Genomic DNA, 27,028 nt, shown 5'->3' on the forward strand with positions numbered 1-27,028 from the left:
ATGCCAGTACCTGCCCTATCTGTGAGCCCGAAGCCCAGGAACCCCCCCCCCCGCCCACCACCACCAATACCTTGAGTTCATGGTTCTGAGCGCCTGCCTTCTCACTGTAGCTCTTCCTCCACCTACTGAATCTCCAGAGCTGTTCTGGGATGCTTGGGATGGAGAGGTGGGGTTTCTGGAGAGATAGGGTGGGCCACTTCAACCAACCCTGGTACTCTGGAGTGACTTCCCCCCACCCCACACCATCCCACACCGAGGTGGAAATGAAGAAGGAAGGAGAGTCTGGCTCCGAGACAACTCCTTCCTTTCAGTTAGAGTGAGGAGGGGCCAAGCAGAAAGGACAGGAAATAGATCACTACACAGACTAAAAGGTTCTAAAACTCCTATCAAACAAGACTTCAGTTATTCGGCATTGGCACGTGTTTTTATATTTTTGTAAATGAAATATTCTGATTAATCCATTAAATGCAGATAATACTGGAATCGACCTCATAGGCTATTATGAGGGTTAAATGAGTTAATTTTGTAAAGTGCTTAGATCACTGCCTGGTACATAATAAGCACTGTGTGCCAGTGACCGTTTAATAAAATAATAAATTAATAATTGGAAGCCACCACTATATGCAGGGTGTGACTATAAAGTACAAAAACACCATTTTCAAAGTACAGCAAAGAGTGCTGCCTCTTTTCAAAGCTGACCCTGGGGAGGCTGTGCGCTTTCCCCCAGCAGGGAATCATTTCTTGAAACATTCTGACCTCCTCTCTGGGAAACCCTTCGGAGAAAGAGCCTGACAACACTGCAGACTCACAACTTCCTTACCCAACCTGGGACCTAGAGACAAGGAACTTACTCCAAACCATTCACGGCTCTGCCGAGCTGCACGTGAACTTGACCCAACACACGTGGCTTCAAATGGCCTTCGCTATTTCCAGAACTCGGAGCCACCCTCAAAAGATAATCATGTTACCAAGATCCCCTCCTGTTGGCTCAGAGCTTTATGGCTTACAAGATGCTCTCCCCGCCACCACAGAGGGTACACAAAAGGATGTCCCTCAAAGGACAAAATATCTGAATCAGGATCTTAATTTAAAGGACACACCCTCTCCCACAGGTATCAGTTTTGGGGTGTGTGTGTTTGTGTCTGTATCTGTGTGAAAATTCAGCCAGTTTTGGCATGCTTAACAGGATTCCCCACCTCCAAAGGCTTTGGAAATAGAAATATGTATTTAATGCTAAAACAAGGCTGAAGCTAGTGCCGTCATCTTTGATAAGTCACAAGGCACTTTGGGATCTTAGAGTACCTCAGGGCTCTGGTCATTGAGTGGGAGCCGTGCTCAGGTAGGAACCCTCTGGAAGGGAATGCCGGATAACCGAGTGCTTGGTTTCATCTAACCCCAGATAGCATGGGCCCTGCCCCCACCCCACGGCTGCTGACTTTTGGAGCTGCTGGTGGACAGACTCCCCTTCACTTCATCCCCTGCCACTCGCTGGGGAGGATGGGAAGAGGGCCAGAGGGGAGGGGGGAAGACAAGGGGGCCATGCCGGAATGCAGTAGGCGGGAGTGGGGCTACTGTTCTTCCCACCCCCTAACCTTTGTGCTTTGTGTTTTCTGTCCTTTCTTTTCAAAGTGTCTACCCTGACCCCTCCTCTACCCTCTGCCAGGGCAGGATGCAGAGCCACCCAGAACAGACTGGAGGCGACAGAGGCTTGACCTTGGGGATGCTCAAAAGTGAGCAGCTAGGATGAGGTGGGAGTGGGGCACAAGTATTAGGGTATGAATCTGGCTTTCATTCCTAGATAAGGAAGGTGCTCTTGGCCCAGACATTCTCCAAAAAGAACAGATTTTGAAGAAAAGAATGTAGTGAGTGCAGGCATAGCTCATGTGAGTGAGCTATACACAGTGCCAGCCATCCATGAGGACATTTCAGCCGAATAGCACTGCCCACCCACTTATGACCTCCCCGAGCTGGGGCAAGGACCCTGAGGCCTCTACTCCAACCAGAGATAGCTGGGGAGTTGAAGGGAGTTGAGTTGGGAAGGAAGAAGGGTCAAAGGGAAAAGGCAGTAGAGAGAGGAGCCAAGATGAGAGTAGGTACATAGGAAACTACCAAGGACTGCACAAATATTTTTCTGACTCCCTGACACACACAAGTACGCCCTCACATACACCCACACACATAGGACTGCAACACTGCAAATTCAGTGGTGTCATTCACACTGGGGTCAATGTAAATTGTCCTCCCCGGAATTGTGCAGTGCACAGCCTGAGCATCTATCCATGGCAGCCCTGCCACATGCACAAATGTTCATATATAAGCATACTCATACTCACAAGCGTACATGCATGCACACAAGCATATACACAGATACAGTCTCACTGCAATAAATATTTTGCAAGCCTTCAGGTCTCATCCCTTCTTTCCCTTTCTGTATAGGCACTACCCTTCCTGGCACCCTCTTCACCACTACTCCACTGCCCAGGGAAACAGAGGTGCTGGCTGACAGGGGCAGGAATGAGGAGAGGGAACCTTGGAGGTCCCTGCAGTGACAGGTTGGGGGCTGAGAAATAAGCAGAAAGGACATTGCGATCTGGCATCCTGACCCCTCACCCATCTCCATATCCCCAGCCGATCTGCCTACCCTGTTCTCTGTCTTCACCATGGCCCCTGGGGGCCAACTGGCTTGGCTGAGCACCTACAGGAAGGAGTCACCCTCCAAGAGGGGCCCTGGTGGGGCTGCTGCTGTCTGGGATTTGTCCTGAGCTCACAGGTGCTACCTCATCCTTAATAACCTACCCTCTCTGCTACAGCTTCTAGACTGGGTCCCCTCACCCTTAGGCTCCAGCTTCCTCTGAGGGGCAAATGCCAGGCCCCGTTCATCCATCCTCAGTTCCTAAGGAGCTGGGCCAGGCCACCAGACCCAGCAGGGGGTGATGGCATATATGCCTTGGGTGAAGGGCAGCCTAGTAGACTGAGCTCCAGGCCTCCTGGGTCAGATGTGGGAGTCGGGAGCTCTGTCCTCTGTGACAGTGGCCTGCGGTAGGCTCACCGGGTCACAGGACTGCTCCCGCCCCTCCCCCCACATCACTGAGTATGGAGGCACTCCCTACCAAACCCCAAACCTGGCTGACCAGGCCCACATCTCGGACACAGGGGCACATGCGTCGCCCCATGCAGATAGACAGACACACCCCAGGAGGGTCTCCGTCTTCTGCCACCCATCCTCAGGGGTGAACCAGGCCCCGCCATGCCAAGAAATCACAGATTAAACAGAATCAACTCCATGCCAGACCGACTCTGACCCAGCATGCCTTGTCTCCCTGACACCTTGCTTTCCACTGGACTCTGGACCCACGGTGGCTCCAGCCGGGAGTCTCTGTCCTGTCCCTGAAGCGGCACCGACAGCCCCACCCATCCCCCTGCACCATTTGGCTGGCACCAAGCAAAGGGAGACGTGGGGGGTGGGGGTGGGCATTACAGTACCTTGGGCCAACGTTATAGGGGGCTGTATTGCATGATGGGGCGGGATGGGGTGTGTGAGTGTGTGATTATTGCGTCCTGGGAAGGAACCATGGTCCCTGCCTGCTCCCCACCCCCCCCACCTGCCCCCTCCAGGAGGGGGGGGAGCCCAGCCTAGGTCTTGTGGGTGAAGCGGGCCCACACCTGCTGCAGCTGGGACCGCGAGATGCGGAGCACCGAGGGCACGAGTCTGTGGTTGCCGGCGGCGAGGGGCGCGTGGCGCCGGTGGGGCGCCCGCACGGGGCTGCTCTCCGCCGAGCGGCTGCGCTGAATGAGGGAACCGGAGGAGCCGCCGCCGCCAGGGTGAGGGTAATGCTCGGTCTCCAGCGTGGAGGAGGAGAACACGGAGGACGCCAGTCGTCGCAGAGGGCTGTACCGCGGGAGGGAGTGCCCCGAGAGTCTGTCCTCCTCCAACTGAAAGAGACCAAGAGAGTGGAGGGAAAAGAGGCGTCAGGCACAGACTCGACAGCTCCGTCTCGGGGGCCACCCGCCGCTCACAGCCCCTGCGGCGCTGGCGTCCCGGGCAGGGGGGCAGGGTCCGGCAGGTGGAGGGGGTGAGCGCCGCCCCGTCCTGCCTCAGAACCCAGGCTCCGGCCGCCAGCTCCCTTCCCAGTCCTCCTCCTGTCTGGCACTCCTCACACCATGGTCTCCTTGCGGAGACCTTGGTCGCTCACCTCCCCGGGCAGCCTTCCTGCCTGAGCCCTTCCCAGCTCAGAGTTCCCTCTGGGCTGAGGAATCCTCCCCCGCGGGAAGGCCCTTCTGCAACTGCTACCTGCCATCTGCCTCCCCAGCTGTTCTCCCGACTCCTCGGTGGTGGGGCGGGGGGAGGGCGGGAGTACATTCCCTGCACACCCTCTGCCCCCATCACAGCGGGGTGGCAAGTGCTCCGCAGAAGGGTAGGACTCTGGAGTCCAACTACTCATGTTTGCATCCCAACTCCACCGCTTACTACCCGGGTGACCTCAAGCAAGTCACTTCTCATGCCTCAGCTTCCTCACCTGTAAAATGGGGGCAGCAGCGTTTCCCAGCTCCTAGGGTTGTTATAAGGATTAGATGTTATGATAGGCACAGCACTTAGGACTGCCATGGAGTAAATGCTCTGTCATGTGAGCTGTCTGATTATCCTTTAAGTCACTCTTGAGAGTGAGGAGAGGGATAGAGGAGTGGGAGGGGGAGGGGCAGACTGAAACCATTTCTCCAAAGTGACTTTTTCCTTGTCCTCTCCCAGCCCAGCCACAAGGCAGCCTCTGGGAGGGGCTTGGCCGCATCACAGACATCAGGAAGAATCCTGTCTGTGCCCTCCTGCCCTCGTACCCTCAGAGGGAAAAGGGAAAGTGGGCCTGTGTGTTCCAGGCCTGTGGGGATGGAAATGGTGCCCTGGGTGTCACCAGACCTTTCCCACCCTGACCCCTAGCTCTTCCTGTGCCTGAAGCCAGTTTAAATAGCTTTTGGTGGGGCCTGAGGATGGGCTGGGCCAGCTGCCAGAGAGCTGAAGAGGAGGGTGCCCAGGACACTCAGCTCCAGTGTCCCCTTGTAGATGTCAAATGGGGGCAGAGGGAGCCAACGTGGAACCTCCATCAAAGAGGGGAGGAGAGAGAAGATTCTATAGGATTGTCTTTGCCCCCACCCTGCTTTCCCTTCCCCTTCTCTTTGGCCAGGTCTAGAATCCTTCCGAGCCAGTCCCAGCTGCACTGAGGAACAGGGGTCTGAGGCCCTCTGTCCAAGAAACAGGCGAACCAACAGGCGAACCAACAGCCGCCCACAGCTCCTCCCACGACACATGTGCGTGGCTTGAGTTTTAACACCCCAGCCAGAGTTTGGTCAGCTTCCGGGGGGACTTAATCCCAGCATGCTCCTGCCCCTTCACTTGCCTCCCACGCCTAGCTGAAGTACCACCTTTGCGAGACCACCCAGCTTCGCAGGCAGCCTCCCTATTCTAGCAAAGAAGGGTTCTCTGTTATCTACCTTACGGCCCTTGACGATAAACATCCATGTCCACGCCTTGGCATCCCCACCCCACCTCTATGAGCTCCAAAAGGGCAGCACTGCGAAGCCTTGTTCATCTTTGTGCCCCTGCCCCCAGCACACTGCCTGGCACATGGCAGAGAAATGTTCTAGTGGCTGCCAAGCAAATGTCCACGGACTCAGAGAATGCTGACCTGCTGAGTTACCAGCCAGAGACAACCGGCAAAGGACGGCAAACATCCCTCCCCCAAATCACGCCTTCTGTCGGCTGCCTTCCCCTCTGCCTTAGCTCTCCAGCCACTTCCAATTTGCACCTTCAGTTCCTTGGGGAAGAAAGTGAGGTGTGTGTAAAGAAAAAGTTTAAAGTATCACGGCATTCACACCAAAGAACAATAGATGCTCTAAAATTGTGCCTGGTTCCACATTATCCTTGTCCCTGCTCCCCATGGGGGCGGGGGGGGGCAGATGACAGCGTTTCGAGGGCTCATATCTTTAAGGATCATGGTTATGAGGAAGTTCACACATCAGACGCTGAGCAGAGCAAGCGAGATCTAGGAGGGGATTCCCTGCAGAAAGGTGGCAGGGTGGGGAGTCCGAAAACAGTGATGCCAAGCAGTGGCCAGGTTTGCGAGCCCCCACATCGGCTGAGATCAGGACTCCCTCCAGACCAAAGAAAGAAGGAACAAATGCGCCAGTCCCTTTCTCCATCTTCCTCTGCCCTTGACAAGGAAGGTCTCTGCTGCCTCTGTACTGTGCTGTACCGAAATGCTCGGTACTGTCACTCCCCGTGTGCTCACACTCACACACACACACACAGGCCGCCGTGCACACTGCTGTGCCCGAGGCACACCTGCTGACATGGCCCAGCCAGGGGTGCACACACACGTGTGCATGCCCCCCCCCCCATGCACTGGGGCTCCCTCTGGCCTGTGTTTGCTCCTCTCCTAAACACACAGGCCTCAGGCAGCGCTCACCCAGCTCTACCTCTGGCCCGCTGGTGACCCTGGGCTAAAGGCTTAGCTCCTCCCAGCCTCGGTTTCCTTACCTTTTCGGGGGGGGGGGGGTTGCCTTATTCAAGTTACTGTTGTAAGGAAGACACACGTGACATGTGGAGGTGCTGAGAGAGTACAGCTCTGGTCGCTATCCCTGGAATTACGGCTCTGATCCTTCTCAGCCCTCCAGCTTTGTCATCCCCATCCCCGCCTCCAGGGTTCTCTGCGCTCCCACAGACCGGCTGCACGCTGCGTAGACACGCCGCTGTGTGCGCACACCCACACCCGTGTGCACTCCTGAGCTACGCGGACACGGAAACGCACGCACACAGCTGAAGAAGGCTAACCAACTTCGCTGCTATGTGCTCTGGGGAAACCAAGGCCCACCAACACCTAACACGCCCTCCAGACACATGCAACTCACCGCCTGCCCGCAGCACAAGCAGGACCTGAGCCCAAGACTGAGACTGTACAAGAGGCCCGTGCCCACTTGCCTGACTCTCTCTCCTTCCCCCCTTGGCTGCAAGTCCCCCCTGTAAGGACGTTTCCCAGGACCCGGGAGGAATCTGAAGGTGAGGAAAACCTCCCAGATAGCTCAGCTCCGTCTCTGAGACCCAGCTGGCCTGCAGTCGCCAGCAGGGGACCAGCAGATGGCCCAGGTCCAGAGTGTCGGCCGCCTGACTTGGATTCTGGGCTGTCTCTCTACCCTACACCACCCCTGTCAGGCTCCCTCCTAGACTCTGCACTTGCTGTGGGTGCATAAGACCTCTGATGCCTCTGGTACCCGGCATAGGCTAGACGCTCAGCAAGTGTGGAAGGACTAGGTACCGAACAGATGAATGAATGCAGGAAAACATGGGAGAGGAGCGAAACAGATCTTGTTCTCTCTCCGGTGCTGGCCCTGGTGGGAACAAGGACCCCAACCCAGTCATGCCAGCCCAACCCTACCCTGGCTGAGCCTCCAACTCAGGTTGGCTAGGACCTCTCTGGGTGCCGTAATTCCAGAGTTCCCACTTTCTGAGCCCCCAGTTTTCCAGAATCCGCGGCACGGCTAGGATGCACACCCCTGAGGATCTCAGCTCAGAGGCCCCTCTTTTCTAGACAAGAGGATGGGGCCTAAACAGCCCTGCCTGGGGCTGCCCTTCTCCAAGGCACCCACGGGCTCCCAGGCCGGGCCTCCCAATCTGCTCATGCAGCGGATTGATCTGACCTTGGCCCTGAACCAGAGCCACCTGGCACATGCCCCTGACGTGCGGTGACTGAGTGGAACGCGGCACAGCCCCAGAGCCCTCCAGTGTCACCTCCTTGGCTCTCCCCGGCCCATCTGAGGGTCCATGCTCCCTTCAAAACCACTCAGCGATGTCACCACTGTCCACCCAGAACTCTCAGCATCGGCCGAGAACCCCCTGTTCACAGCCCCTCAGTCCTCTCCCCCACACCTCTTGGTTCCGCCCATCCTGCCCCACATCCAGAGCCCCCGGCCTGGTCCAAGCCACCAAGGTGTTCTCCTACTGGCGCCTACCGTGGGGCCTTCCTGCTTATAGTTCTGGGCCCTTTCTTCCGTTTTCACCCAGCAGCCAGAGGGATCATTCAAGAGCACCGATGGGATCATGGCACACCCCTGTTTAAAAGCCTTGGGTGGCTCACCGAGCCTTCAGAATCAAACCCTAACCCTTTAGCTTCTCCCCGAGGCCCTCCGGGATGGGGCCGGGGACCTGCCTCGCAGCTTCATCTGCTCTGCAACATGCCATCAGGGCAGTGCTTTCTCACTATCACCCCCGGGCCTTTGCACACACGGTCCCCTTGGCCCCAGAGGCCTTTCTCCTGCTTTGTCACCTGGCTGACGCTGTTCATCATGCAAGACTCAACTCAGAACTTGGAGGACGCTTCCTCTGGGAAGCTCCGACCATCCCCCAAGCATGGTTTTGGACCTTTAAACCTGTCTACCTTCATCGCAGCCCGCAACTGTTGGGTGCTAGTCAGCAGCCCCCATGGAGCCCACGGGGAGCCCACGGGGAGCACTCCAGGCAAAAACTATGGGCATCCAGGGGTGGGGAGTGGGGTGCAAGCCCAGCCTTACCTGTCTCTGCGGGCCTGTGGGATCCGACTCTCTCCGTCGAGGGCGGGGTCCCGAGTGCAGGGGCGAGTGGGAAGGGCTGCCGGGCGTGGGGGGCTGTGACGTCTCTGACCGGCCTTCGGCCTGGCTCAGCGGGGGTGGTAGGGGCTGGAATGGAGTCTGCCGAGGGTCCTCCTCGGCCAGAGTCTGCATGCCTCGGCCCCGGGGCCTGACGCTAGGCTCTGTCCCCGGCCGCCGCCGCTCCTCGCCCTCCTCAGGCAGTGGCCGCAGCTCCTCAGGCTCCTCGTCCGTCGTGCCCGATGTGCTGGGCTCGGCCCCCGGGGGGAAGTCCTTGAGCTCCGTCTCCTTGTCAATGATGACCCACTCCTTGCTGTCAAAGTCCTCCTCCTCAGCCAGCGGCACGGAGCGGAAGGCGTTGCTGAGGGCCTCCTGTTCCACGGAGGCCGACACGTCCATGCGGCCGCTGGCCTGCCGGTCGGGGTGGCCCGTGTCCACTGACAGCATCTGGGCCGGCTGCGAGGAGCAGGCCTGGCGCGAGGGGGAGCCGGGCAGATCCATTCGTGACCTGCAAAGCCACCCCGAGTGAGGTTCAGTGCCCGGCCTCTCCAAATCTCCAAGGAACTCAAGCCCGTGGCCAGGTGGGACGTGCCGCCTGGAACCCACTGACCAGAGCATCTCTGCCACCCGGGGCCAGACCTGGTCACCTCCTGGCTTACCACCCCCTCCCCCCACCTCACTCCCCGTGGAGATCCCATCCATCCATCCATCCATCCATCCATCCATCCATTCATTCACTCAACACACGGATTTGGATGCTTACTGCGTTCCTGGAATACAAACAGGCAGAAAATAAAACCTGGTTCCTGTGCCCAAGGAGCGCTCTCTTCTGGACCACCAGGGAAACCTAATCTCCCAAAAGCCAACTCTATGCTCCCGGTCTGGTGCTCACACCCTATCAGAGGCTCCCTCCTGCTGCCGTCAGGGCAAACGCACCCACCTGGGCCTTGAGTGCGCAGATGGTTTTTCTAGCTTCTTCTACCACCACCTTCCAGGCCTGCCTGGCTGGTTTCACCACCCCCACAAACTCCAGTGGCTCCCAGCCTTGAGGACAAAGTCCATATTCCTTAGTTTGGCACTTAGTTTGGCACTCAAGTGGCCAGGCCAAGGCCCAGGTTCACCATTCTTCTAGCCAGACCCATCTCCGATTCACTAGCTTTTCCCCAAACTGCCCATGTGCTCGTACTTTGGTGCCATTTCAACTGTCACTGTCCGCACACCCTTTGCTGTCCCACCTGGCATGGATGTCACCCCCTGCGGGGAGCCTGTCCATCCTGCTGTGGGGTGGGGGTGCAAGTTTGCCCTCCCAGCCCTGCCAGGCAGGGACTGGGCCCCATCTGACTTTTCACGCTGGGTCAGTGATCCTACCTTGGGACATCTCTTCCACTGTTACCTTCCCCCTTCTCAACCTGGGAGGGGGCTGGGTACCAGCGCAGAGGTAAAGGTTTTGCTGGTTGTAGGAAGGGCACCCCCCACTGAGAACCGTGGAGGCTTAGCTTCCTCGGCTTGGGCACACCCTCACGCTCGGGCTGTGGGCAGGGGGCTGACTTTTATTCTCCCCAGGCCTCGAGCCTGTGAGAGAAACGGGTGCAGCTCAGAGCCACTGTGGGGCTTTCTCAACATCCTCCCGCCCTGGTCTGTGGGACTTACCTCCTCCCTCTCCACAAGATTTTTACTGACTTAATAAGGCTTAAAATACATACATCCCTGAGGGAGGCCATCCAGGGTCTCCCATGTAAATGGCTGTTGTGGCTTCCTTTCCTGAGCGCATGGTTTGTTTTGGTGGACAGAAAAGAGAGAGGGCACCAAAGGAGAAGAGGGGCTGAAGGTCGGGAAAGTGGGTGAAGGAAGGGGGGGAAGGTGGGCAATCCAATCCCATCTGCTTCATACTTTTTCCTGCTCCTAAGAGCCCCAGAACCCACACAAACCCTCTGTCCTGCCCTACAAGATCCTGAACCTTCCCTTCCAGAAAATCTCTCCTCAGCTGTCTCCTCTTCCCATTAGCCCCGAAACAAGGGCTCACTCCGAGTCAAGCCCGTCTGCTCTCCAGGACTGTCTGTTTGGTGGGCATCCCCACCTCTCTTCGCTACTGATACCCCTTCCACACTACTGTTCCTCGGCTCTCCTCTCCTCAACCCTCTGGGCTACTGTGGATGCAAACGTGGTCTTCAGTCCCAGGGAGGCCGACCTGCGTGAGTGTGAGGGCTGTCGGCAACCTGGGCACAGGGCCCGTGTCCCTCTGTCCTGGGGTTCCCTCGGGGACTGGCATAGGCCTCTCCTGTCTTGAGCGTTGCCACATTCCAAAGACACTGCGTCCCATCCCAGAGGCAGGGTGCAGTTTGGAGCAGAATCCAGAGGAGGGGCCATGGGTAGGGTGGGGATGAGGAGGCACACTGCGTGGTTGGGAAAAAGCACCCCATCCACCTGAGCTGGGCCTTGAGAAAAGGCCCCTTTCCTGGTGCAGAGAAGACTGCAGCCCTGCTGCGTGGTGAAGCCCCACCCAGAGCCACTTGAGGGTGGGGACGTCTCTTAGAGGCCTCAGGTGGGGGGTTCTGACTCTGGTCCCTGATGGCCATGGGCCACCCTCACATCCCCCCATCCTGAAGGCTCATTTTGGCTCTAAACTCTCCGTCCCACCAATCAGGTCCCCCCCATGATATTCAGATCTCTGAGCCCCTGACCCCCAAATCTTGATCCGCCCCCTTTTGTTGCTGAGCGCTCCCTGGGCTCTCCTCTCAGGCCCCTCCCCCAAAGCTGATGGGAGCCTAGTCAGCTGCTCTGAGCCATCTGTAATTAGTCTCTAGGGAGAGGTTCTGGAAGCACACCCACCTACCGGCTCACCCCTCGCCTCCTCCTGGGCCTGGGGACGCAGCCTACCCTTCCTACAGCCCGCCTCCACCCCACATCCCTTCGTGGCACGAGCTAGGACCTCTGTACCCCCCACCCCTCTCCAGGCCTTGTCACTGACTAACCAAGTCCGACCCCAGGCCCAAGGGTAGCCCCTCAACACTCCCAGGGCCCCGCCCGCTTCCACCTTGCATCTGATCTCTCCTGCAGAGCAGCCTCGTGAAGGCTGAAGGGACCAGGGGTCCTTGGCCGCCCCCGGCCCCAGACCTACCTCCTCTCGTGCAGTTCCACCCGTCCATCCGCTGTGGAAAGCCTCTCAGACTCAGGGCTGTTGACCCTCCGGTAGCGAAGAGAACGCACTGGGGTTGTCGGTGAGTCTGGAGGGGCACGCACCGGGGAGCTAGGGACCCCCACACCTCGGCTCTGCTCCTCTTCCACCACACAAGGGGTCTGCAGGAGAGGGGAGTCCCATGAACGGGGGCCAACAGGGTGGCTGTGGGTCAAGTGCTTTTCCCAGGGTGAAGGAGATAGAGGGAGGTCGGCGCTGGTGATCCTGACACGGGGCGAGGCCTCGGAGGCAGGGCCAGCGGGCGTATGGCCGGGGAGAGGGCACACAGGAGGAGAGGGAAGGGGGCCGTGGGCTGGGAACCAGGGTGGGAGCGGGGGAAGGCCACCCACGTCCTTCTCTCTGGCTGCAGTTACTTTGCCGATGTTGATCCGGAGTTTGTTCCGGTTGACATCCGTCTCCTCCCAGACTTCAGCCTCAGGACCCCCAGGGTGGGGGGCCAGGTGGGGGCTGGGACCCAGCCCCTCAGGGGGCCGCCCAGGCAAGATTGGGGGTGCGTTCTCCTGGTCACTCAGGTGCTCGCCCTGCAGCACGTCCTCAGTGTTCTCCCGGAGCAGGTCCCCGGGCACCGGCGTCACGTTGACCACCCTGGAGAGGCCGGGAGGGGCCATGGGCAAGGCTGGCAGGGGTGCTCTCTCCTCCCAGCACAGGCCCTGCAGATCACTGCCACCCCTGGGGAGCGGGCACAGGGGAGGCCTCGGCAGGGGTCGGGGAGTCCCTGGGCCCATCACCATCCCCGGCTTACCAAGCCGGCAAGTGGGCCGTCCCCAGGCCGGCACAGGGCGGCAAGGAGATGTGGCTGCCCAGCATGGGGGCCACGTCACCCTATCAGTTTAGGAGACCCATTACCTTCCCGGCCCTGCCAGATTTCCATTGCAATTCACTGGCTGGCCTCCTTTAGACCAGGAATGGGTCTAAAGAGAAGAATCACTTAGGAGCTCCTTGAGTGGTATCTTTGCCGAACGGGGGCACCACGATGTGCCATCAGGCCCTGCGGAGTCTCTTTCCTGGAGCACCTGCCCATGTCTCTCCCTGGCTCCTCCCTGGGGCAGGGTGGGGTGCCCCTCCTCACTCTGGCCCCTCCCTGGGTGCCTCTGTCTTTGTGCTGGTCACCGGTTCTGATATCGCGAACGCGTCCATGACAAATACCCCAGACCCGAGAGCACTCTGAGGGCAGGGGCTGCAAGTTTTTTCTCTGAGCCCCAAAGGCCCTGGACACAGGCTCAAGACATGTTCGCTAAAGGAATGTGCGTGAGCAACAGAAACAAACTGTGGGGCTCAGGTAATTTCACTCAGGGTTCCCCACTCCCCAGTAAGGTCAAAAACTCCAAATGAGGACGCCCACTCTGTCCTCACGTTGAAGGTGGAGATGTGGCAGAACTGCCTGGGGTTCGAGAACCCCACTGTTGAGCACCAAGAATAGGAAAGACAGCCAGGTGTGTCCAGGTAGGAAGAGGAGGAGAGGGCTTTCTGGGTGGCAGTTGTGGGTCACCTGGCCCCCCACTGGCCCATCGTCCCTCCCGAGACTCACCCAAACATGGCTGCCGTCTGCCGGGTGTTCTGCTGGGGTGGAGTGGAGGTGCTCGTGGACAGGAGGGCATCAGTGCCCGCCTTCTCCCAGTCAAAGGCCTCATTCTCAGCGATGCCCCGCTCCTTCATGCTGTTCTCAAACACCGACATGATCAACTGCAGGGGTGGGGGTGGCGGGAGGACACAGAGGTGACCCTGGGGCTAGCCAGGAGGAGGGGGCAGTTGCCAGGATTGCAGGGGGAAGAGAGGGACCTTCCAGGACAAGGATGGGCCGAGAGGGGGCACTGGAAGGAGAAGGGCACATTGATTTTAAATGAAAACATGCACATGATATGTAAATCAGCATGCAAATTACCGTCTTGGTTTGAGCCCCACTGGCTGGGCACCAGCCCTCTGAGATCTGTCCCCTGCTTACCCCCAGCCTGCTCGGCCATCCCCACCATCTCGGGAAGCCTCAGCAGCCGGGGAGCTCCGGTAGTTTCCCAAAGCCACCACGTGGGGTCACGCTCCGCACAGGCTGCTGCTTCCAGCGGCACCGCCTAACCCACCAGTCCTCTCCTCGGCGAAGCCCTCCCGGATTCCCCCACCCCACGCACTCCCCGATCTGCCGCTCTGCCGCTCTCCGTTCCTAGCAGCCAGCACACTGTGTGCTCGCTTGCTTGCAGCTGTCTGGTCTGGGGAACACCAGGAGGAGAACTGGGGGGCAGGGCCTTCTATTGCCCAAGCGAGGCATCTCTGCCAACCACCAGGGCTCTAGGCGCAGGACGTGGTGGGCACCTGTAGACCATCGGAGGCCCCCAGACCATTCCACTTCTGACTTAGCTCTCTCCAGAATGCAGGGCAGGGTCTCTCTGCTGGCAGGACCCACTTTACTGACGCCCCCTGCGTGCCTGTCGCTGTGCTCCCTGGGGTGTGTAGACTTGTGCCTGGCACATAGTGGGTCCTGGGCAGAACACTGCTGATGTATCCCCCACTCCTGTCAGGGTCTAAGTGAGTCCCCTACGTGTGTGATGGTGGCACCTTGGAAAAAGCACTGGACTTGGGAGTCAGAAGATGTGCCTGAGCCCTGCCCTGCTCCCAGCCATGCTATCAGGCCTTAGTTTCCTCCTCTGTGAAATGGGGACAATGCAGAGTTCTGGTGTAAAGTACTTGAAAGCACTTGGCTTCATTAATTGTTAAGTGTTAGAATAATCACATAAGGAACACACATTCTCACCAAAGGCTTGTTTTGAATTTTAAATGAGTTAATGCATGAAAAGCACCGAGAAGAGGGTAAGCTGTTGGTAACTCGTAGCCATGAATACCGTTTACAAGAGCACAAAACAGCGTCATGCAGTTGGAAGACTGGGGGAGATGCACAGGGCTCAGCCGACAGGGGTGCGGGCTCTCAGCAGTATGGGTGCTGCTGGGGATGGTCACCCCCACAGAGATGTCCAGGGGTGCGGGGGCCAGGTGGCAGGCTCCCACCTGGTAATCGGGCTTGGTGAAGTAGTCGAGGCTGGCGATGTGGTCCAGGAAGAGGTGGAACTCAGAAGGCATGTGCTTCAGCAGCATCCGGTGCTCATACTTTTCCTTGATCATCCCTACCTGCTCCTGGAGGCAAGAGGGCACGGGGTGATGGGGCCCCCGTGCCCCCCGCCCCCTCCACCTCCTCAGACCTAGCTGCACGGGGCTCACCTTATCCTTGATCTTCCTCCAGGGCAGCTGGCCCACTGCAAACTCCACCAGCATGTAGAAGAGCGACCACAGGTCATCATGGCGGCCCATCTCCTGGGGGGGGGGGGGTGCGGCGGCGAGGGGAGTCACCCACAGCTCTCAGGTCTTTCCCTGGGACTAGGGGGGCTGACCCTTCTTGAGGGGGATACCTCAGAGAGGCCTGACACCCAAATCCCCGTGGGAGGAGCTGAGGTCTCCCTGAAACCACGGCTCTATCCCTGACCCTCCAGGACGCATAGAATCCCAGTGTCAAAACTTCTGTCCATGCTTCTGCACCCCACACAGACTAATGGTATGACCAGAGAGGAGGGAATCTCCCAAAACAAGGACGAAGGTGAAGTCACGGGGAGATGGCAACAGAGCCTTCTTCCAGCCACGGTCTCTGGCGTGGCAGCTCCCAGCCCCTGCCCCGTACTTCTCTCCCCACCTCGACAGCTGCCCGCCCTCCCCTCTCCCTCAGCTGCACACTCTGCCCCTGCCCCTGGCCCTACTGCCGCCCCCGCTCCCCACACTCAGGCGCGGCTCTGCCACTCACCCGGTTCTTGTGGGCATTGACTGATGCATAACGAACAGTCCCTCGAAACCCGGCCACATTCCGGGGCTGCAAAAGGGAGAACACAGCAGGACCCTCACCCAACGCCCCTGACTTCGGCCACATCTCCACCCTCCTTCCGGAGCCTAACTCCGCCTACTTTACCCCTGACTCCCTCCCCCTCCCCCAAGCCTGCCACACCAGCCCCAGTCCTGCCCCTGCCTCCTGACCCTGTTCACTGCCCCTGTGTCCATCCCTAACCCGGGTGGGCAGCCAGGTCACAGGGTGTGGATCACAGGGTGAGGTTTGGCATCTACCCAGAGCCCCAGGAGCCGGGGGTCGGGCGAGTGTAGACTGAGCTGGGTGCTGCTTGTACTGAACCCAGGCCGGGCCTGCTTAGGCAGCTGCAGGAAAAACTGATGAAGGGTCCCCGGGTCGGGGAGGCAGGCAGGGCGGCCAGGGACCCCCGCGCGCGGCGGTACTCACGGGCCGAACGTCCCCCGTGGTGTTGGTGTACTGCCGGGCCAGCCCGAAGTCCAACATGTAGCACTTTCTGTAGGTGGAGGGCAGCCTGCCCATGGCGAAGTTGGACTGCGGAAGACAGGAGCTATGACCGTGGGGCTCCAACCCCACCCGGCCCACCTCAAGGGGCACCTTAAGGGTAAACACCACCGTGTACCGCAGGTTGTCGTGTCCCATCTGAGAAATAGGTGGGATCACCCTCATCTTAGAGATGAGGATACCGAAGGTCAAAGAGCTGACGTGCTTCTCCAAGATCACACAGCAGGCGATGACCCAGCTGGGGGTTGAACTGAGGTGTGTGTCCAGCCCTCAATCCTTGGGACGCCCTGGTAGGGCCATGTGGCTTAGTGACACTATCCTGCTCTGAGGCAGCAGAAGACCTGCGTTGTTCTTGCTGTGTGACCTTGGGCCATTCAACCAGTCTTTCTGGACCTCAGTTGTGAGCCCTTATTTAAAATGGAGGTCTTTACAACACCGGATCCAAGATGCCACACCATCAGCTACTTGGAATTCCTTACCAAGCCCAGCCCCTCCGTCCCTTTCTCTAGAGATTCCTCTGTGTTTCCCCAACCCCTGCACCTTCCGAAGTTCAAGGACTAATCAGGGCAGGGGTAAGGGAGAAGAGAAGAACAGAGGAGAGATGTGGGCCAGGGGCAGGCTGGGGTGTGTGCTCTTGGCAGGCAGGGGAGAGGAGGAGAAGGGGCTTGGGGCCGAGAGCAGGAGGAAGGAGCAGGTAGAAGAGGCTATTCCTGCCCCAACCACTGCTCTGGAGGAGAAACCATGGGACCCAGAGAGGGAGAGGTGGGGGGGGGGTGTGCTTTGGAGGAGGGGCCAGGTAGGGCAGCCCTCACCGGCTTGATGTCACGATGCAGGAAGCCCACAGAGTGGATGGCCTCAATGGACTCCAGGATCTGCTTGCCCAGCCGCAGCGTGGTGCTCAGCGTGAAGGTGCCTCGCGGCTGGCTGCGGCGCAGGTCGGCCAGGTTCCGGCCCTGGGGGTGGCGGTGGGGGCCGGCTAGGCTCGGCTGCCCTGCCCCCCTCCCCGCTGCACCACTGTGACACTCTGCCCAGCCTCATCCCCAAAGGTTTGTGCCCACTCCCCACTCCAGCGGTCACAACCCAAGCTTTTGGGGGAGAGTAGAGGGAGGACCCCACGGGACTCACCTGGAGCTGCATCACTACGTAATTAAACTTCTCATTCCGGCCACAGCCAATGAACCTGCACACGTGGCTTTTCCCTGTGGGGCACAGAGAGGGGTCTCCCAACTCCCACTCCTTCTTCCTCACTTCCCAATCCTCAGGTGTCTCCAGTGCGCTCTTGATTCCTGGTCCCATGACTCCTCCCCCCACCTCCCCCTGCCCCTCTCCCCATCACCACCCTTAGACTCTGGCCCCATCTCACCATCCCCATCAGCTCTCCCTTAGCCCCAGACTCCAACTGGCACCTCTCTGCTCCCATCCTCCTGCCCTTGACCAGCACCTTGCAGCTTTTTGAGCACAGCCACCTCCATCTTGAGGACCTGCTTGGGCTGCTGGGCTGACTCCACCTTGAGGGCCACGTTCTCCCTGGTCAGCAGGTCCATGGCCTCGTAGATCTCACCAAAGCCCCCGCCCCCGATCTTTTTCAGCTACGGAGATGGAAGAAGGGGATAGGAAACACAGGGATCAGGCTCAGCAGCTCCTCATCCCATCCGTTGCTGGCTCATACCCTTTATTGGTGGGGGTAGGGCTAGCCTTGAAGGGGAGGACCCTGTGTCTGCCTCCCTTGCCCCACCCGCCATTGCCCCTTCCTCCTCTCCTAGTGCCAGAGACAGCTCAGCCCATGGATGTGCGCGCACTCACACACACACACACACACACACACACACACACACACGGCTAGATGTCAGAGTGCGAGGTGGGAGAGGGTAGGAGACCTCTGACTCCACATAGACATGGAGAAGAGCCTGTGTAGGGTTCTGAAGAGATCGTGGGCCATCGTGAAACTTTTCTTCTCTGGAAGGACGAGAAATATCACCCTTCCCCTACCCTGCAACTAGACTGAACAACCACCATCCAGAAGGAAAACTATTTCCAGAACCTCCCCGCTTCAGGGTGGATCCTCCAGAGAAGCAGGCCCTTCCTCAGGTGGGCAGTCTCCTGACAGGTGTCATTAAAGGGAGAGAGTAATGGGGCGGGCGGGGGAGAGGGGAGTATTTGGGGAGGAGACTCAGCAAAGGAAGGGTATTCATTGTCCATGCCCATTGCTGAAGCTCACAGCACTCCCTAGACCCCTGGTCAGATGCCCCGAACCAAGGTGAGCCTCCTCTGGGGGCAGGGGGCGCGCAGGACCCTGGTGGGAATGCAGGTTCGGAGAGTCTGGCTATTCCCGCCCCCCCAGGGGGCGAAGCAGTACAGACCTGACCCTCTAGGCCCTCCTCCTCCAGCATCCCATGGCAGGCAGTGAGAAAAGGCAGAGGGGAGAACTGAGTTGGAGGAAGGGTCGGCCAGGGGAGATGAGCAAAGCTGAGTGATGGGGAAGGATTAAAATCATTTCAAGTCAGAGGCACCGGGGTTCCTGGAGAGCCAATGTGCTGCTGGCAATGATGAGGGACAAGGGGAAGGTGCTGAGTTCTACGCTGGGACTCAGTTGGTTAAAAAAGATGTAGAGCTCACCTCACGGGTGGCCTGCCTTCGCTGAACATCTTCCAGAACACTCATTTGCCTCCTGTTGGCCTGTTAACTCACCAGCAGAGCTGGGCTTGCTAGGGATTGGGCGGAGGCTGCTCAGATCAGCTGGCCTGTAAACTGACTCTGAGCGTCATGCATCTCCAAGCCCTCCCCTTAGCATTTATTCAGCACTCAGGTCCCATTAATAGTTTAATGGTGGCTGAAGCACGGGGATGGAGCGGGGAAGGGGGCAGGGCAGAGCCCAGGACTGGGAGTTCCCAGCGGGTTACAGTTGAAACCACTCCAAGAAAAGACAGAAGGATAAAGGGAAGATTTAGAAGAGGAGTGGACGTCTGGCTGCATCCCGAAGGCTCTTTTGCCCAGGAAGGAGACAAGGGAAAGAGAAAGGAGGAAGGATGGTCTGAAACCAGAGTCTCTCAGTACTTGAGACAAAAGTTAAGTCAGACTCCTAGAAGAATTTCATTTTTTAAAAAATGTTTTAAAGACTTATTTATTTATTTGACAGAGAAAGAGGGAGAGAGCACAAGTAGGGGGAGCAGGAGAGGGAGAAGCAGGCCCCCCGCTGAGCAGGGAGCCCGCTCCGATCCCAGGACCCTGGGATCATGACCTGAGCTGAAGGCAGACGCTTAACCGCTTAACTGACTGAGCCATGCAGGCGCCCCTCCTGGAAGAATTTCAGAATCAGGAGGGGATAGACACAGACTCAAGGAAAGCAGCGGCATGTCTCCCTCTGGAGAACTTTAAACTCAGGAGAGATTCTAGTATCTTCTAGAATCCTTTATGGTTTGTTGTGTGCGAGCATGGGAGAAAGGGGGGAGGGGGAGGAAACAAGAACCACATCTTGGGTTATGTGCTCCAGGCTCTCAGCCATCATCTGAGCTCATCCCCTACGGTTCCTGACAACACAGGTGCAGAAGGTCATAAAAGTCACCATTTTGCACAGAAGGAAAACTAAGGCGCAGGGAGTGAAGTAGTCACAGGTCACACTTGCTAGTAAGCAGCAACGCCAGGTTTCATTTAAACCCAGGCACTCCGATGCAGAACCCATACTCTTAACTGCCATATCACAGCAACTGGTGACTGCACAGAGCTTAAAGCTGTGAGTGCTGAGATTCAAGCCCGAATCTGCCAGGCCCCCAAATCCTCACCCGAGGTGGTAAGGAGGGCTCGGGGCAGCCAAGACATTTCCCATACCCGCTCCCCAATTTCCAAGGGTGGTCAATGGTATGTCTTTGCCCTCTTCACTTCCAAACAGAGGCTGTTTCTCCTCCCTTAACCCCCAGCTGTCCCCCCTCACCCATTGCCAAACCTCCCTGGGACAGCAAGTTGGGGTGTGCACCCACCCACTCACCTAACACCCCTCCTCCCCAGGCCCTACAGACCCCACTTATCCATCGGGCATAGCAGGCACTGTGGCCCATAATACTTTCAGGGCGCCATAAAAATGTTTCAATATTTTTAATTCAGAAGGAAAACAAATGATCTCTTAGGTCAAAACATTTTAATATATAATGTTAATTCATTCCTCTTTATACCAATGCAGTCATAAAATACAATTTTTAGTACTTTATTATAGAGAAAGGGGTCCATGAAAGCAAAAGTGCCCAGGGCCCATGAAAGTCATAATGCAGCCCTGTCCACGCCGGGTAACCAGAATGTTCTCTCAATCTCCTTTTGCCCAACACTATTCCTCCCCTCCTAATTTTTTTCAGGATCCCCTCCCCTGTCAAAGGAGGGCTACTGGAGGGCTAATATGACACAATAGGACAAGCATTCACTTAGGAGAAGGGAAACCTAGTTTCTTGGCCCAGCTCTGGGTCACCTGGAGTGAGTTTCTTAAATTCTGTGCCTCCACTTTTCCTCCTCTGTCAAATGAAAGAGTTGCTCTAGAACTGGTCACAAAGACTCCTTCGTCTCTGTGCTCCTGATTCTTGGGTGGGCTAATTCTTGGGAAGCAGTACGGCTTAGTGACCAGCTCCCCAGCAGTCAGACAGACCTCGTTCCACCTGGCCATCATGAGAACGTGGCAGGTGAACCAGTCTCTGTACCTGTTTCCACGCCTGTGAAAAGGGGGTAATAACATCTATTCCACTGTTTGCCGAGATAATGCATGTAAGACATTTTGCACAGTGTCTGGCAACAGTAAGTGCTCAAAACTGAATGCTGTTTTTATTAGCAGTGGTATTGTTTGCTATTCTGATTCTGAGAAGCACCCCTCAAGAAGAGTCAAATGTTCTTATTTGTAAATACTCCACCTAGTGCCACCGCCCCTCCCTTTCTCCAGGCCGGCTCATTTTCTCTTTGGACAGCGTGTTCTTGGTTCCTGAGCTCTGCCTCATGTCTCTGTCCCCCGCCCCTCACTGGGAGATGGCTGAGGGGAGGCATCTGGCACCCCACCCTCCCTACTTCTCCAGGAGCCAGGGAGGGAGTGACGGTAAAGAGAGGTCAGCCTGGCAAAGACTGCACACTTGCCCCTTCCCCCAACGCCCCCCCACCATGTCTCTCCTTACTCATCTCCCACCACCTCCCTCAAAAAGCAGCAGAAAGTTCTAACCCAAACTCAGTATGGTGTGAACACCATCTTTTTCTCACCTCTTCAAGGCAAAATTCTGCCTCCAATCTGTCAGAAACTAAGCTCTCATGTCAGGGGACCCAGAAGGTTTTTGGAGGAACACTCCTCATTTTGCCAGACCCTCATTCCCTTGATTACCGCCCTGGCTCCTCTTCCCCCAATTTCTGTCCTGTCACTCTCCCTCTCAGGAAGTCCCCTCCGGGACCTAGATGGCCCCTCCCCTTAGCTCTCTGGCCCTCCGGTGCCACCACCTCTCCCAGTCCCAGAGACATCTCAGACAACGCTACCACCTTTGCCCCTGTCCCTGGGCCTTTAGGGAACCTGCCAGAAGGGTGGTTGTTGCCGTGGAGACCAGCTAGCACCAAGGCCCCACTCTCCCCTCAACCCTGCAGCCCAGGTGAGCTGAATCCCCCCTCCGACTCCCCCACACCTCCACACAGAGGCTTAGTGTAGGCCTGTGTTGTTCTCCCTCCTCTCCTCCAGGCTCTCCACTCAGCCGTGCAGACCCACAAGCTCACACACCATCATCCAGCAATCCACCCTACACCATCCTGCCCCCACAATAAGAGGACACCAGAGAGCTCTTAAGCGACGGAAGGAAAAGGGGTGGGGGGATGGACAGGGATTGATTTACGATAGGTCCCGCTCCCCAGACACTGCCTTTCCCCCAACCCCTCACATGGTCCCCCTCCCATCCGGGCCCAAACCCCGAGGAGCCTCGGACTACAACTCCCAGCAGGCGGAACAGCCCGAAGTCCTGGGCTGGAGGAGCAAGGCACGCTGGGACATGGAGTCTCGGCGTCTTGCACCTGCCGCAGGAACCAGTGAGGGGAGGAGGGTGGAAGAAGATGGAGTGCGGCTGCGGTGGGAGCGCCCGCAAGGCCTCTTTCCCCGAAGCCAGGCCTTTCTGTCCTCTGCGGAAGCGGAGGGACACGTGCTCGCTCACTGCCCTTCTCCAAGGTCCGGCAACGAAAGGCCCCCGCCCCCACCCCGCCCGCCTCCCCCACAGAGCTCTGCAGCTCCTGCTCAGGCTGGGCCCGAGCAACGTGCCCTGGCCGGGGAACGGGTGAGCCAGGGCGCTGGGAGAAAGCGACTGTCCACAAGTGTACGCCAGAACAGTGACGGCAAGCAGAACGCAGATGAACTCGGGGCACCTCCCTCTTAGGGGAGAGGAGTTGGGGGCAACTGTTTTAACAGGTCTCCGGTCCTCTCCTCCCCTCCCCTCCCCTCCTCTCCCCACCCCTCCCTTGGCCCCGCCGGGTCACTCACCACCTTCCAGCGGTCCTTGACCACGTAGTTGGCCGGCAGTATGTCGGCCTGCTCCCCTCCCCCACTCATATTGGTTTCGTCCTTAAGAGCGGCCGCTAGGCACTGCATCCGCCAGCCGGAGGGAGGGGTGTCCGCAGGGCCTGCCCTGGGGGGGCCATCTACCTGGGGGAGTGGGGAGGGGCTGTGAGTGGGGCAGGCAACGCACCCGGGACGGCTCGCAGATACGGAGGAGGGGAGCGCCATTCTCCTGGCAGGCATCCTTCCCGGGCCCGCTGGGCAGATGCTCCCGGGGTTACTGGGGGAAGCACTGTGTAAACACCCAGGTGGAGGTCAGAAGAGAAGACAGAAATACTACCCACGGGAAGGGAGACACACACTACAAACTGGGGATGTGAAACCCAACGACAGGACGCACATGTTGAAAAAAGGAGAGGAAAATGCCGAGCGAACAGGCTATGGGGACAGCATTTCCCAAAGAGAGAGATGCTAATGTGGAGGAGACTTGCTAACTGCCCCCAGGGAAGGGCATACTAATCTAGGACCCATGCTTGCATAGGGGACACCTGGGCCAAGAAGGACCCGTCTGAGTGACTTGATCCGAGGCTCCCCCAACACCCACACATTCCTATGCAGAGGTGCCACCAAATGCCCATGGAGCTGTGCATCTGAAGCTTACTAAAAGGGGAGACCTGCTGACCAAGGGGTGACCCATGGGAGACCCACTCCAGAGTGATGCTAATCAACCGCAGGACTCGGGATAATCAAGAAAATGAGATACACAGCAGCCCCTCGGGGGTGGTGCTAAGTGAGGATGATGCAGTGTGTGAGGCACGCACCATTCTCAGGGGTGAGCCCAACTCACTGACAGCCGTGGGGTTCAGAAGCAAGGATGTGAGCCATGGGGTGAACATAAGGTGAGGGCTCAGCACATGGATTTTACAGGGACCGCAAACCTGCGGCCACTCCAAGGGAGAGAGACAGGCTGAACTGGGTGGTGGTTTGGGGGGGCGCGTCTTGGGAACAACAGGGAGTGGGATGGGTCTAACAGGAGGCAGGAGGAAGGTCGGGGTGGGCGTGTGCTGAGAGAGCTCCGACCACACCTTCTGTCTGCTCCAGAACAAGAAGGAGGATGGCATTGGCATAGAGGTAGAAGTTGAATATCAAAGAGAGTGTCCTGAGCGTGAGGCTTGGGAAAGCCCGCCAGTGTTATCCAGGGAAATAAATGTGTGTGCACGTGTATGCGTCTGCATGCGTACCCGCACGTGTGGCCTTCCGCGAGTATGTATATATGTCTTTGTGTGTCTTTGTGTGTGTGTCTGTGCCTGTCCATCCGTCTGTGTGTGCTTATGCGTGTTTTTGTGTCTGTCTGTGATGGGCATGTGTGTAGGCAGGGGGCTGTTTTTTGAGATTTCTGTCAAACCCATACAGGATTGGAACCAGGATCTTCTCTTCTCTTCTTTCCCCCTACACTTTGGATGAGAACACTGCTCTGCCCTCACAGGGACCCTGGACAGTCACAGCTGGAAGGCAGTTAGTTACTCCAGCTGGGGACGAGGTGGGGTGGAAGGGAGGCGGGGAGGAGGAAAGTGACTAAGGTATCCATGGATGGGGCTGAAACTCCATAAACCTGTTTTTCCTTGGGATGGGGATATTTCCCCCAGACTCCTGTGTGTAGTCATCCTGATACAGGGGGCAGTGTGGGATAGTAAAGGCATAGAAACAACCTTCAACAGGTCATGGTGCGCCATGAGGGTCATGTGGAGAACAGGTCTTCATGCAGAGGGACACTGTCGCTCTTGTCCTGTCTTTCTTCAAGTGACTCAGCTGACTCATTCCTCCAACCCACCCAACTTCAGAGCATCAGAACTGTGGGGATGCCGAATAGGCCACTGCCCACCTTCTGCCAAAGTGCCATGTGGGGCATCAGGAATTCAGAGGGCAGTGAGAGCAATGGCAGGATAAAGGGAGAGGTAGGGGGTGGGGGATTCTGGAATAAAGGTGGAAACAAGTTGAGGACAAGACCGAAGAAGCCATTGAACCAGTAGGGAGAGAGCTTTGTGCAGTTGGTGACCTCTGGTGGGCCTTCCAGCCCTGTGATAGGGGATTCTATAGGTTGATGAGAAAAATGGGGATGCAGCAACCAGTTTCAAGATGGGCAAGCCTAGAAGGAACAGGTGGGGTGGGAAAAGGGAGAGTGGCAGCAGGAGGCTAAATGGGGGTTCCCTGCCTCTTCCTGTCCACCATCCTCACTCTCTGCCTCTGAGGACTGCACTCAGCTTAGACTAGGTTGGATGACAGGCCACAAGAAACTTGGCTGCCCCATTACTGCCCCCTCAGGACCCTTTGGGTATGTGGAGGCATGGGTGTGTCCTGTGAGGGGGCTTGTGGAAGAGGTTTTTATGAATATCTGTCAGACAGTGTAGGGCCAAGTGTGTGTGGGGGGTGGGCAGGGAGACAGGGAGGGAGACACAGCAAGGGAGGGACCTCATCATGGTGTGTGAGTTGAGGTGTTGATGTGTAACTATGCAAGGTGTGAGCCAGGTGTCTGTGGGAATCTGAGAGTGCAGATAAGGGGAGGTGAAGGAGCCCAGTGAGGGATAGTGGGAACAGGTGAAAAGAGATGTGGAAGGAGGCAGAGGGGAAGGGAAGGGATGGGGGGGTGACAGGATCTGAGGAGGGGGTTGGGTAAGACAGAAGCAGGTGATGAGCGATCCTGATGGCAGGTGAGGAAGCGGCAGGTCCCCGGGAGGGGCTTCTGGGCACTGCTGAAGGGCTGAGGAAGTAGGTAAGGCAGCTAGCCGGCGGGACGGAGGGAGTGAGGACGACGGAGAGAGGTTATGGAGGCAGCCGGGAAGGGCTTGTCAGGGTGACAGCAGGGTGAAGCCGTGGGGATGGGGGGGGGGTGGGCAGAGGCCGTGGGGGGCCGGTTGGCGAGGGCGGGTGTGTGTGGGGTGGGGGGCAGGGAGCCGTTCCAGGCCTCGGGATGCGGCCCAGGCTGTGTAGGCCAGCGGCGGGCGTCCCGGCTCGGGCGGACACGGCCCAGGGAGGGGGAGCTGGGGAAGGCTGCGCCGGGAGGCGAGCCGGGCCCGAGGCCCGCGGAGCCCGCAGGGGAGCCCCCGCCCCGACCCCGCCGGCCCGCCGCCGGCCCCGCCCCGCCTCACCTGCTCTGTGCCCGCTGCGGCTGCGGCTGCGGCGGCGGAGGCAGCGGCTCGGGGCGGCGCATCCCCCGGGGCCGGGGCGGGGCGGGGGCGGGGGCGGCTCAGTGCGGCGCGGAGCGGCCCGCTCCCTCCGACGGCGGCGGCGGCGGCGGCGGCGGCGGCCTCCCGCCCGGGATCATCCCCGCCCGGCCCGGCCCGGCCCCGATCCTCCTCGGGCGACGGCGGAGGCAGCGGCGGAACGGGGAGCTGCCCACAATGCACTGCGCCGCCAGCATCAGCACCAGCCCTGACATCACCGCCCCACCGCCCGGCTCTTACATCACCGCCCTTTCTCTGACATCACATTCCACTCCGCTCCTCTCTCCACACCTGCAGCCTTAGGTTCTCCTCCAGATGGCCCCGCTCCAGCTCTTCGGTTCTCCTCGCTGGTTTCTGCCATTCACTTGACCGCCACCCCCCACCCCGGCAGGGCCCCATCCCTCCTTACCTGTCCCCACAGACCTCATCTGTCTGGATCATCCCTTATCTTCTCTCCTCCCAGCACGTCCCTGTCACTCCTTGCCTGTCCCTATCAGCCTCAGATGATTGCCCCACTGCACCTTCCATGTGTTCATACTTTCTTCTAAACTCCTTTCCCCTCACCTGTACCATCCTTCCATAGTCCTGGTCCCCCATTTCTTCTCACACATCCCTCGCCAAGAACTCACCTCCCCACACGTATGCCTTACCTCCTGGCTCAACCAGTTCCTCTCTGTCTTTGGCCGTTCCTCCCATCTGTTGGCAAATTCTGTCATTCTGCTTACAAATAAGATGCACTCTTTTTATTTTTTATTTTTTTAAGATTTTATTTATTTGACAGAGAGAGAGACAGCGAGAGAGGAAACACAAGCAGGGGGGAGTGGGAGAGGGAGAAGCAGGCTTCCTGCCTAGCAGGGAGCCCAATGTGGGGCTCGATCCCAGGACCCTGGGATCATGACCTGAGCTGAAGGCAGACACTTAACGACTGAGCCACCCAGGCGCCCCTATTTTTATTTTTTTTTTAAGATTTTATTTATTTATTTGAGAGAGAGAGCACAGGAGCAGGGGGAGGGGCAGAGGGACAGGCAGACTCCCCACTGAGCAGGGAGCCAGGACATGGGCTTGATCCTAGGACCTGGAGATCAGACCTGAGCCAAAGGCAGACACCTAACCAAGTGAGCTGCCCAGGCGCCCCAAGATGCACTCTTTTTAAAAAAGATTTTATTTATATATTTGAG

At 58.1% G+C, this 27,028-nt stretch overlaps 1 protein-coding gene across 1 annotated transcript in view; it reads right to left on the reverse strand.

The window, feature by feature from the left end:
• Nucleotides 1-25,846, reverse strand: part of TTBK1 (tau tubulin kinase 1) — a 37,376-nt gene extending 11,530 nt beyond the window's left edge. The window contains exons 1-13 of the mRNA XM_036124038.2: nucleotides 25,776-25,846; nucleotides 22,615-22,776; nucleotides 17,584-17,731; nucleotides 17,268-17,341; nucleotides 16,955-17,095; nucleotides 16,068-16,172; nucleotides 15,585-15,650; nucleotides 15,011-15,103; nucleotides 14,801-14,926; nucleotides 13,335-13,489; nucleotides 12,160-12,391; nucleotides 11,729-11,907; nucleotides 8,557-9,118 (exon numbers count right to left, since the gene is read on the reverse strand). Coding sequence (XP_035979931.2) covers nucleotides 8,557-9,118; nucleotides 11,729-11,907; nucleotides 12,160-12,391; nucleotides 13,335-13,489; nucleotides 14,801-14,926; nucleotides 15,011-15,103; nucleotides 15,585-15,650; nucleotides 16,068-16,172; nucleotides 16,955-17,095; nucleotides 17,268-17,341; nucleotides 17,584-17,731; nucleotides 22,615-22,722 — 1,989 coding nt within the window. The 5' untranslated portion in view covers nucleotides 22,723-22,776; nucleotides 25,776-25,846. The remainder of the gene's footprint in view (nucleotides 1-8,556; nucleotides 9,119-11,728; nucleotides 11,908-12,159; nucleotides 12,392-13,334; nucleotides 13,490-14,800; nucleotides 14,927-15,010; nucleotides 15,104-15,584; nucleotides 15,651-16,067; nucleotides 16,173-16,954; nucleotides 17,096-17,267; nucleotides 17,342-17,583; nucleotides 17,732-22,614; nucleotides 22,777-25,775) is intronic.
• Nucleotides 25,847-27,028: the final 1,182 nt, after the last annotated feature.

The sequence above is a fragment of the Halichoerus grypus genome, chromosome 9 (genome assembly GCF_964656455.1).
Source record: "Halichoerus grypus chromosome 9, mHalGry1.hap1.1, whole genome shotgun sequence".
NCBI lineage: Eukaryota > Metazoa > Chordata > Mammalia > Carnivora > Phocidae > Halichoerus > Halichoerus grypus.